At 35.6% G+C, this 12,582-nt stretch overlaps 1 protein-coding gene across 1 annotated transcript in view; it reads right to left on the bottom strand.

The window, feature by feature from the left end:
- The window catches only part of MRC1 (mannose receptor C-type 1), a 102,098-nt gene that overhangs the window by 42,716 nt on the left and 46,800 nt on the right, over positions 1–12,582 (bottom strand). The window contains 2 exon segments of the mRNA XM_049777532.1: positions 3,747–3,895; positions 8,842–8,957. Of these exon segments, the coding sequence (XP_049633489.1) occupies positions 3,747–3,895; positions 8,842–8,957 (265 nt within the window).

Below are 12,582 nucleotides of genomic sequence, written 5' to 3'. Positions count from 1 at the left end.
TACTTCCTATGTCACTTATTATAAGAGAACATCAAACCCAAACCACACAGGCTATATCACTTCATACCTTTCAAAATGGCCTATGTCAAAAAAGATTGGCAACAAGTTGGTAAGGATGTGGTAAGAATATAAATTGGTGTACCCTCTATGCAAAGGATATGGAGATACCTTTAGAAAAAAATGGAAATAACAAAATTGAGTGATTTCTTTTCTAGGCATTTAATTGAAGAAAATGGCAAAATAAAGACAAATGGATGTTCACAGTGCTAATTTCACAGCGCTACTTTCACAGCCAACTTGATTCAAGAGTCAAAATAGGGGATCAACAAAAATGACCATTACAGATACTGGACACAGTTGCTATGGTCCACATGCCACTGGAATATTATACAATTTTTAAAGGGCACATTATGCTTACAGGAACAAAATGAATAAGTGAATACACTAAGTGAAATACCTCAGGAAATGTACTACTGAATGACTTCATTCATGGGTAGGATATAAACACCTAAAGTAAACAAACTGTCCAGAAACTAGAAAACTAATACCTAGACTTGGTGAAAGCTATGGTGGTAATAGGAGGGAAGGAGGAGGAAGAGGATGGGAGGATAGGGGTTTGGGGGGATGGCACTGAACTTCAATGGTGGGAGAAAAAGTCTACCCAGAGAGAAGGCATAAGCTCAACCCCTGAAACATTATAATACCTTGAAGAAATTTAAGTCAAGTTTAAAAGGTTGGGCTTAACTGAGTATTGGTGCAGAAAATCTGAGATAAAAAGAGGAGAGATCCTACAACTGATTGAATTTCTGAACCCTGTTTTACCTTTTGTTTAGGTGAACTTTTCCCCCAAATGAATCGAGATCTCAAAGGGCATGGTTTGGATAAGACTTTATATTGCTTCCATCTGGCAGGTGGAAAACATATTTTACCTGATAACATATATCCTGATAGCAAAAACAATGGTGTGCTGTTTCTTTTTAAACTCTTTTAAGATTTATTTCCTCCCTAAGGGCCCCATGGGGCTCCCTGGAAGAAAGTTGTTCAGACTTTCAAATGACAGCCATCTCACCTGAAATTTTGAAAAAGTTACTAATGACTCACAACTCATCAATCACTACCTATATCTGGTAAGGTTAAAATTTATGCCAACTTTAATAGATAAGAAGGTTGTAAAATGTGGAATAAATACTAATGCTATACTAAGAGTACTTAAAATACTTGTTAATAATACTAAAATAAATGATAGCAATAAAGTTAATTATTTCTAAAACTGCATTTCACAACTGTAGTTTTTTTTCTAAGCATAATAACAAATTTGGGGCCTTAAAAACACAAACATTCCTTAAGGATAAGTTTTGTAAAACTTCTTTTCTTGTATTCATTTAAAAATTTTTTTCTCTATCATACTCTATAATTATGGGATATTTTAAACACAGAGATAAAAAAAACCATTGCACTGAATTTCTCTGTATACCCATTATTCAGTCCAAAAATTAACAACACTGTACCTTCATCTTTTCCCAACTTTTTCCTCCTTTCAATGGAGTATTCTTACTAAAAAAAAATTTACTGGGATAATTACAGACTCATATAAAGTGTGGGAAAAATACAGAAGACTCCTTTGTATACTTTGCCCTTTTTAATATTTAATATTTAAAGGACAGTAAAAATTTAACTAGGACTCTCAATATTCTGGGGAGGTATTTCTTTTCCAAAATATTTCTGCTCTTAACTCTCTAATTCCTTAGAGCTTTGGTTTGATCCACATTAATTTCCTAGTAACATTCCATAGTTAAGCTCTCAGAATATAATGAGTAACACCAATAGAGTTAAGGAGATAAGTGTATAAAGGTTAGCATTCCTCTAAATATTTTAAGTGGGCATTCTACTCTTTCTACTACTAATTTTGTACTACGTAGATATTAAAAATAAAACAAAATCTTTGTTTTATTTTCTTCAAAACATTGACAAAACAAGAACTCACTGTCCAAATAATACTGTTCTCTTACTATAATAGGAGAGATAGTACAGTGTGTTTTGCACTTGTACAACCTGAGTTCAATCCCTGTTATCCTATATGATCAGCTGATTAATGACAAGAGTAATTCCTGAGCATTGAGCCAAGTGTGACCCCAAACAAAAACAAACAAGAACCCCAATAAAAAGAAACAAATAATAATACTTTTCTAGTTCACAGCTGAGAATAAAAATGAAAAAAAAAAATGTATGGAAAACTAGGATTTTCTAGTTCAAATTGTAAATGCATGCATTTGTAATATTACTACCAGCTTTTTCCCTATGCTCTAAAGGAAGTTGAAATTCTGGATGTTGTCATCTTGAAAATAGTGCAATATACCATGATAAACATCCAGGCCACAGTGGTCGGCAACCTGCAGCTCGCGAGCCACATGTGGCTCTTTACACTTTTAATTTGGCTCTTCTGTGTGCCGGGAGACCGCTCCAGGAGTCAGGACTCTGCTCCTAGCCTCTGTCAGTGTGTGCCCTGTGTGGCTCTCAAAATAAATTTCAATCGTGGTTTTGGTGACATTTGGCTCAGTTGAAAAAAAAGGTTGCTGACCACTGATCCAGGGGAATAGGAACTACTTACTAGGGACTACAACTCAACATGGACAGGCATAAGATTGGTTTGAGTGCAAGTCATACCCTTGGGTTGTCACACAAATTAGTCTATACTCATGTAAGGAAGCTTTCTAGTCACACATATTTTTTGAGCTCCAGTTTTCATAGGTTTAAAATGAAGATTCTTCCACTTCCTGTGCATATTTCATAAAAGAATAAAGTAAAATCCAAGCACATAAGAGCTAATCAAGGTGCCAATCCCAGCTACTGAGATATGAATCCCACATAAGCCTTCCCTTCTGTGGCTCCTACAGGCAAAATAATAACTACACTCAAAGACACACTCAAACATTTTAGATCTCCTAAGTATAATTGTAAGTGTTCAGAAGCGAGTTAGCTATTTGGAAAAATATTTGACCATAGAGAACAGAAATTTTTATGAATATTTTTCAAATAAAGTACCACCTAGCAGTATTGTCTTCCATTTGTTTCCCTTGCCTCCCTCCTACAAAGAAAAAAAATAAGAAAGGAAGGAAGGAAGGAAGGAAGGAAGGAAGGAAGGAAGGAAGGAAGGAAGGAAGGAAGGAAGGAAGGAAGGAAGGAAGGGAAGGAAGGAAGGAAGGAAGGAAGGAAGGAAGGAAGGAAGGAAGGAAGGAAGGAAGAAGAAGAAAGAAAGAAAGAAGAAGAAAGAAAGAAAGAAAGAAAGAAAGAAGAAAGAAGAAAAGAAAGAAAGAAAGAAAAGAAAAGAAGAAAGAAAGAAGAAAGAAAGAAAGAAAAGAAAGAGAAAGAAAGAAAGAAGAAAGAAAGAAGAAAGAAAGAAAGAAAGAAAGAAGAAAAAAGAAAGAAAGAAAGAAAGAAAGAAGGAGAAAGAGAAGAAAGAAAGAAAGAAGGGAGGAAGAGAGAGAGAAAGGGAGGAAGAGAGAGAGAAAGGGAGGAAGAGAGAGAGAAAGGGAGGAAGAGAGAGAGAAAGGGAGGAAGAGAGAGAGAAAGGGAGGAAGAGAGAGAGAAAGGGAGGAAGGGAGCAAGAAAGGAAGGAAGAAAAAATAGAAAAGAAATCAAACACAATACTGAAAATGCAATGACTTGGTCTCCTCTGTAAAGGAATTGCAGGTAATACCTGAGAATGGGAGCAGGTCAAACCCATAGCACTGCAGACAGGCACATACCTGGCATGTCTGAATTCCAGTGAGTGAACTGCACTTGCTCATCAGTGGTCCACTGGAAAGTCCCCTTGTTTTGAACATTGGAAAGGCCAATCCAAAAGTACTTTTCAGGTCTCATACCCACTAGGCTAGTCAGAAAGGCTTGCTCATACCTGAAGGAAAGAAAAACAACAACCTTGATTTTACTTCCATGTCTATAAATGTTTCTAGTTATCACATAAAACCTATATTAGAGCCATAATTCAGTGATTCAAACATTCTCATCTATTTAGGTGCTGTCTAAATTATTTATATTTCACTATGGAAATGTGAGATTGTGGGGGAAAAAAACATAAATGGGAGTAAAGTTTCATCATTCAATTGAATTCAAGCCATTTCTCTCTTCACCAGTCTTGTGCTCCTCCTCAGAATATTAAAGTTTGCAAAATACAGAGGAAAATATAAATTTGCAAAAACACAGAGGAAAATATGAGTTTGCAAAACACAGAGGAAAATATGAGAGAATATTCATATGCATTATTCTTTTATAACTCAATCCACTTTTCAAATAGTCTCCTCAATTATTGATCAAACAATCTGAGGAACTGTAGGATCATTAGGGATAAAAACAAAGGATGATCCTGCCTGAATTTCCCCCCTCAGCTCTGAAACAGAGAAAAGCACTTAGATCTATTTGCAGAGCTTAAAGGACAGGACAGGACTGATGGAGCTTCTTTTGCAGGCACTTGACCTGAGTTTGATGCATCATGTATGGCCCTCAGAGCCCAGAGCCCTTGAGCCCCTGAGCACTGCCAAGTGGAGCCCAGAAAACAAATAAAAAATGGGGAGATTCAGATCCCATCTATGAAACCTCCATGGTTTTCTGCACCAGCACTAGGAATCAGACTTCTACTGGGGAAGGCCCTGATGCTGCCCTGCCACTGATGTTTCGTGACAACCTGACTTCGACATAGAGTCTGTGCAAGAAACAGGATCTCTAACTACAGAAACCTGACTGTGACAGCTGTGATTGAGAACTTTTACTGGGACCACAAAGAAAGACTATGGGGCTAGACAACTTAGTATGCCTGGTCTTATAGTAGAATATTTTATAGGTAGGGTCTCCCTGATTTTTTTTTTTTTTTGGTTTTTGGGCCACACCCAGCAGTGCTCAGGGGTTACTCCTGGCTGTCTGCTCAGAAATAGCTCCTGGCAGGCACGGGGGACCATATGGGACACCGGGATTCGAACCAACCACCTTTGGTCCTGGATTGGCTGCTTGCAAGGCAAACGCCGTTGTGCTATCTCTCCGGGCCCGGTCTCCCTGATCTTAAGCCAAAGGTTTATTTTTTCTATTTTCCCCTACTTTTGCTATGCTTATGCAAAAACAAAACAAAACAAAACTCTGCCACACACATGCACCCTTTTTTTTCTTGTTTTCTTTTTTATAATTTTTATCTTTTAAATATGTTCTTTTACATAGAACTCTGGGGCATGAATTACTTTGTTTTACCATATATTTCTGCAATTTTCTATAAAACTAAGAAGACAGGAAAAAAGAAAGGCTAGGGGCCAGGGATCAAGTGGTCTCAGATGCATTGGTGGTTAAAAAAATAAGGACAGAACTAAATATCCAAGCCAAAGACAATGACAATAGAATCAAGAGACCTTAACTTTAACAATCAAAACTTAAATGGGCCTGTTATATGGCAGGCCAGAAAATAAGGGTGGTGGTAAAGGATGCACTCTGGGTTCATTGGTGGAAATAGGTCACACTGGTGGTGTAAATGGCCCTGACTCACTGTATATCTGAAATTCAACTATGAAGGACTTTGTAGATCACAATGGTTTTAATAAAAGTTAAAAAAAATTTAAATGATTTGGCTTAAGTGTCAGTACAGCAGTATCCTTCTTTGAAAAAAAAAATTCTATCTACTAATTCCCTTCATTTAAAAGAAATGTTAATTTTCTAATATGAACTGGAATGCAAATACAGGTGATATCCGTTTAAAAATATGGAGATTCAATTTCTAAAAGAACTAGGAGCATAATAACAAGTTCCAATGTCTTCTCTCTCTCTTTGTATCTCATCCACATATTTGGCATAATCTAGTAATAACACAGTGTAGTTGGACAAATTATAGGCAACCAAAAACAACAAAGTTTGTCTTCATTGAACCACATCAGGGGATAAAAATTTCTCTTGGACATCAAAGAACATCAAGCCCACTTTTTCAGGATGAAAGGGGCAGAAAGAGATGGAGAAAAGGACAGGGAAATAGAGAGAAAGTCAACAAACCTAGAACATGCATTTGACCTTGGTGTGAATCATTATATTTCCTTAAAAGAACAAGCCCCCAAATTCAAAGTTCTAATCTGAACTATCCTGAGAATACAAAAAGGAAGACAAACCTAAAATATTACAGAAATTCAATATTAGAGCAAAAGTTTGATTATAACACCGTCAGAACTTGTCCTCATGGCATTTGACCATATAGATAAGAAGGCTTTTCTCCTTGTCATGAAGCAAAAATCTGATTTTCATCAGATGTCATCATTATCTCAGAGTACAATATTATAGACATTTAATTGTATATAAAAAGTGTTTATATGTGTGTTTCAAGGCTCAAATTCTTTTATCAAAAGTATACAACTTTTCTTACTTTTCAAAATATAATTTAAAACCAGTAGCATTCTCCACATACTATAGTAGGCTCTGCCTTGGATTTAACTCATTGTATAAAAATCTTTCATTTTAAAATAGAAATAAACTTTCAAACTTTTCTTGTAAGTTTCTTCCAATTGCTTCAGAAATAGTTGGGGAAAAATACACAGTAAAATCTTAAAGATGAATAAAATTTGAGAGGACAAAACCAACTGAAATTTCTGTCCCTGTTTTGCTTAGTTTTTTGAGTGAATAAACCAAAGAAAAGAAATATTGGAAAGAAAGAATAATATATTCGATAAACATTTCTACTCTGATTGATGGTACATTTAGGGAAAAGATAAAAAGTGGGTTTTCAACTGGGATACATATAGGAGAGGCAGGCCAAGTCCCCACTTTGCCAAAGATGATCTGGCAGCTACACACACACACACACACACACACACACACACACACACACACACACACACACACACACACACACACCCTGCAACGGCACCAGAAACCAAACTATCCCTGAGAAGCTCCTAATACTGCTCTAGCACCAACTTGCGTCAGTTTTGATATGACATCCTGACAACGAAGAAATGGCAACAACTTTATCTAACAGCAGATTGCCCTATCTAATCACCTAATGTTAAGATGATATCAGAAGATAAAGCATCCTTAGATCTGTGCCAAAACGAAGATTGCTAATTACAGAAGATTGACTTTGACATCCATGACTGGGCAAAACTTACCCGGGGACCAAAAAAGGAAAGACCCTAGCCTAGGTTTTAGGATTTGCACAATAACCAGAAATTATTAATAATTCCAGAGGTCTCACTTTGACAACTGTGACAGAGCAGATCTTCCGGAAACATAATGAAAGACCCTAGGCTTCATCCTAGGATCTGTGCAAAACCAAGATCACCAGTTACAAAAGATTGATTACAACAACAGTGATGGAACAGAACTGCTAGAACCATAAAGAAAGACGCTAACTTAGGCTTCATCCTAAAAACTTGTGCAAATACCAAGATCTCAGACAGAGGCCTGATTCTATCATCAATAACTGAGTGGAAAGTTTCCTGGCACCATAAAATGTCCTTGGGTGCGTAGTGTAGGGCGTCTGTAGTTATTTCCATGACAGTATGTTTCAAAGGTGGAGAAACTCTGTACCTTTTAGGCCAGGGAATTCGCTTGCTAATTTCCCCCCCAATTTACTGTGCCTATGCAAAAACCAAACCAAACCAACCAAACCAAACCAAACCAAACAGAAAAGCTTGCCACACGAGCCCTCCAATCTCTCTCTCTCTCTCTCTCTCTTCTCTCTCTCTCTCTCTCTCTTCTCTCTCTCTCTCTCTCTCTCTCTCTCTCTCTCTCTCTCGGTTATTGTTTGGCTATTGTATTTGTTGCTGTGGTGCTTTTTTTGTAGTTGCTAGTTTTGGTCTTTTGTGATTTTTGTTTCTTTTTTATTTGTTCGTTTGTTTTGTCTGTTTTGCTTTTGTTGATTTTTGTTTTTTATATTTTTTGTTTGGTTTTGTTTTCTTTGTTTTTGTTATGGTTTTTCTTTTTTTTACCTTTCTTCTTTTTAAATTGATATTTATAACCTCTAGTCTAGATGAACTCCCCCAGATTTTTTGTTTGTTGTTTTCTGTTTTTTTTTTTGTTTTTGTTTTTCTGTTTTTCAAACAGAACCACATAACTTAAATCATCTTGTTCTGCCTCATAAATTGAGGGGAAGGAAAAATGGATGGTACCAAAACCAAATAGTCATTTGAACAATGAGTAGAAATAAAAAAGGATCAAACACCAAACCCTAAGTCAAGGACAACAGAATTGGTCGCCAATCTTCAATAAACTATACACAGAGGGGACCAGTTACTCTAGCAGTCTGGGGGGCATAAAAGAGGGATGCTGGGAACTGGGGTGGAGGGAGGACAACACTGGTGGTGGGATACCCCTGATTCAATGCCACTATGTACTGCTAATATTACTGTGAAAGATTTGTAATTCACATTGGTCACAATAAAAATTATTTATAAAAAAATTAAAAAATTTAACACAAGACATATCAGAAAAAGTAATGACATTTCCAAGAGTATTTGTTAAACTTTTTCAAAAAGTATGAATGTATAGTATTAAAATAGTAAATACACTTTAAATGTTTTACCACATAAATTATTTTTTAAGACTTCAAATTTTATCAATCAAGCTTGTAAGATCACTCATACTTTATTTAGAAATTCAAACACATTAATAGTAAGGCTTTGGGGGGAAGATTTCATTAGTTGATCTATTTGTAGATAAAAAGAAAATCACTGTAGAGGTTTGGAATGTGATTCAAGTAGTTGAACCCAGGCTGAGAATGTTCATAACCCAGAACACCTACGGGTGTCCCCTACAGCTGTAATAAATAAAATAAAATAAAATAAAATAAAATAAAACAAGTGAAATAAAATCACTGCATACCTGTCTTCAACAGTTGTTAGGTAAGCTTTCTCATTGATACAGGTCTGGTTTGCTTCTGTGAATGACGATAATGTATTACCAATCAGATAGCAGTAAAAGCCATGTCTTTTCCAGCCCTGGAAGTGTCAAACCAAGCAGGTGATCATAAAATTTTATAGAATAGTCTTATTTAATAGTTTTTCTCTCAAGAAACGTAAGTTGCTAAGCAATAGAAATGTCTAAAGAGCATAAATTTGAAATTATTGAAATGTCATGAAAATCATTTATATCAACAGTAGTACATTGCTCCTCAGAGGACAAGTTATGATATAAAAGAAGAGAGACAAACACTCTTTCCTATTACGATGAACCTACACCCAAAAAACTTGTAATGAAATGTTCACTAAAGAAATGGAACAGAATTGCTATGATTTCAGTTCTTGAATAGGTAACCACAGAAAAAAACTGCACAAAAGAGAACCAAATGGCCAATGAGGTCATCAGCAGACAGTGAAGTTTAAGATGCATTATCTGGTCATAAGAAAACTTCACAAGCTCTAGGAACCTGATTTCAAGTGACTTCTCTTCCCTGCTTCAAGCACTTGCAAATTTTAAATATAAACAAATCATCAAACAAAAAACCCATACCAGAGTTTGAGAGAAATGGAGAGAAATTTCTGGATACTAAAAATAGTGAAAAAATTGAATGATGGAAAAGAAAAATAAAACTAAATTAAGATTATGGTTACATAGCATGTCCCAGGCCTCAGTTCAGCACCTGCCTATGGTTTAGGAGCTGGAGCACCAATGGCTCTACAGATGAGGATACTTTGTCATCATCTATAGACACTGAGAGATGGGATAAAGATACAACCCATCAACAGTAGCCCATCTCTGAAAGGAGAAAAACCTGTAAGGAAATTACATAGGGTCCAGGTTTTTTGTGAGGCCCTGGGTGCAAGAAAAAATAATCCTGCTTGAAAATAAGTGCTAAATTTGTACCCAAGATGGGAACCTGTTTGAACTTTATATGATCCACATTGCATGAGAGACCTAAGTAAAAACAAACAAACAAACAGAAAACAATAACCAAAAAGCCTGCTCTGCAAAGGATAGTCTTGTATATAAAGAAGTCAAAGGTGAAACTATCCAACAAAAGTGTTTTCATGATTTCAAGGACCGGGCTTAAAGTAAGTACAGGGATTAATTTGCCATCAGAAATGACAAACTATGGGAGCAATATCTCATTATAAGGAAAAGTCAAAAATTAATTTCACAAAACAATGTGAAAAATGAATAAATTAACATCTGAACTTGTCAGTGAATTGTAGAATCTCAGCAAATCTTTGGAAATAATAAATAAATCCTAAATAGAAGTTTAACCAAAGGGTAAAAAGATAGGCTGTGGTAGGAAGATAAATCTGTGAAGTGCTTAGAAATATGTACTTAAAAATAAGATGTCATATTAACTATCCTTACCAAAAAAAACATTTTAAAAACTTATAAATATTTAAAGCTATAAATAAATCAAACCAAGCCTGTGTAAGGTACCATAAGTTACTAAAGAAATAACATCAATAATGAAATGCTGAAATGCTAGCCACAAAATACAAGTGGATTCAGACACACAAAAACATTTCATTTCCTGGAAAAAAAGTTAAACATCAACCACATATTAATGATTATGGAACAGGGTTCTAGGGCTAGAAAGGTAGTTCAGTGTCTATTGCATATATTTGGCATAAAGGAGGCCCTGGTTTGGTCTCAGCACCACATGACCCCCCAGAAGAGTCTCAGGAACAACACCCGAGAACAGAGTAGGAAGAGTCCTTGGCTATTGTCAGGTGTGGCCCAAAAACACACTAATGAAAATTAGATTATAGAAAGATTAGTAAATTGGATGATCGTAACAAGAGAAGCACAGCAATGGTTTAGAAAAGACAGAAAATAGAACAATTTTTTTTAGAAAATAGAAAAATAGCCATCTAGGAGTAGTGAAATTCATCTCCAATGATTTTCAAGATGAAAAGAAGTTGAATCAACATGTTTATAATCCAAGTGCTTAAATAAAGATATTATTAAAAATAAATAAAAGAAGTGAATCCAGTAAATGAAGAAGCACACTGAGAATGAATGAACCCCTCATTGTACCAACGCTGCACAGTGAGATAATGGGGCTCTTAAAGATGGAAGGGTGGTGCTGAAGGAGTAGTACAGTGAAGAATAGGAGAAGGATTTTCCCAATAATGAGAATTTCCATGGCAAAAATTTAAGATCTGGAGAAAATAAAATAATACATCAAGTACTGTCAGTAAACAGCCCATCACACAGAATTCTAAACTGACCTAACTAAATTATTATCTGGGATAAAGATAATTCAAGACACTTTTAGACCAAGACAGGGAGTTTTACACTCTCAGAAGCACCCCAGTGATGAGACTACTACAAGATTTATATTGACAAGAGGGACTTTGAATTCAAAGTATTAAGGAGGCTAAAAGTCTACACTGAGAAAAGCAAAGAGTAAATGTCTTATTGAGAATTAGGTCTAATTGATATTACAAATAGCTAATTGTAAGTGGAAAGGTAAGGAATGAATTATGAATAAGTGGGGCTGGAGAGATAGCATAGAGGTAGGGTGTTTGCCTTGCATGCAGAATGTTAGTGGTTCCAATCCTAGCATCCCACATGGTCCCCCAAGCCTACCAGCAGTAACTCCTGAGCGTTGCCCAATGTGACCAAAAAAAATTATAAATACGCTAATAAAGTTTTTTAAGTTGGCAATATTGTACTCAGGCCTGTTTCCTGAGTGTAACTTTTTGTTAAAGAAAATAATTATCATTGGAAGAAGACCCGGCAATACAGTTAACTTGGCACAACTTTTCAAACAACTTTTCAATTTTGGGGGGCCCAGCAACATTTTAATGGGAATATTAAAATAGGATTGATACTGGTGGTTGCTTAAAATACAATCAATAACTTTGTAAATCATGATCTTCAACTAAATATAAAAAAGCATTTTAAAATTAAAACTAAAAAATTTCCCCAACTACTGACTTAGAGATATGTTCATATACACACATGTACAAACACATATGCACACTTTAAAATAAATCACATCAAAGAAGTCAAACTAGAATTAAATAGTATATGCTTAGAATGACATCTCATATGACAAATATAGGGGGCTGCTTAATAGTTTCCATTTCATCTCTTGTTTCTCTAAGCAGCGTAAATTTCATGCATTTCAATGTCATGCTCATTAGTTCCACCTCCTATGACATTTCTACTGCAGATTATGTGTTTGTGTGCATGTGTGGAATTTCTAGTCAACCTGCAACAGACTTCCAGACAGACAAGAATTCATACTTGCATCTGTCCAGTAGACAGGAAAGTTTGTTCACAAAGCAAAATCACTCAATGTTCTTTCCTTAGAAAACCAAACATATTCTTGCACATACACAGGTTTAAGAAAAGGAGATAAGTGAGTTCTTATCTAAGTTATGGGAGAAAAAAAAAAACAGTACAATGGCTAAGATCTGAAGGCCTCTGCTCTGCGATGAAATTCCAGAAGCCAAAAAAAAAAAAAAAAAAAGAAATTCCAGAAGCCAAAAATTAAAGATGGAGTTTGGATTACCACTCAGATTGGTTCTACCACTAATAATACCTGATGTTCTGTATCTGCTATTTTTTGTATGGTTTGTTCGTGCCACCCTCAATGCCATTTTCTGAATTCAGATGTTTGGTATGAGCTGAGCTGAT

The sequence above is a fragment of the Suncus etruscus genome, chromosome 7, assembly GCF_024139225.1.
Source record: "Suncus etruscus isolate mSunEtr1 chromosome 7, mSunEtr1.pri.cur, whole genome shotgun sequence".
NCBI classification, from domain to species: domain Eukaryota; kingdom Metazoa; phylum Chordata; class Mammalia; order Eulipotyphla; family Soricidae; genus Suncus; species Suncus etruscus.
Note: the sequence above shows the minus strand (reverse complement) of the source record. Positions and strands in the feature narration are given on the sequence as shown.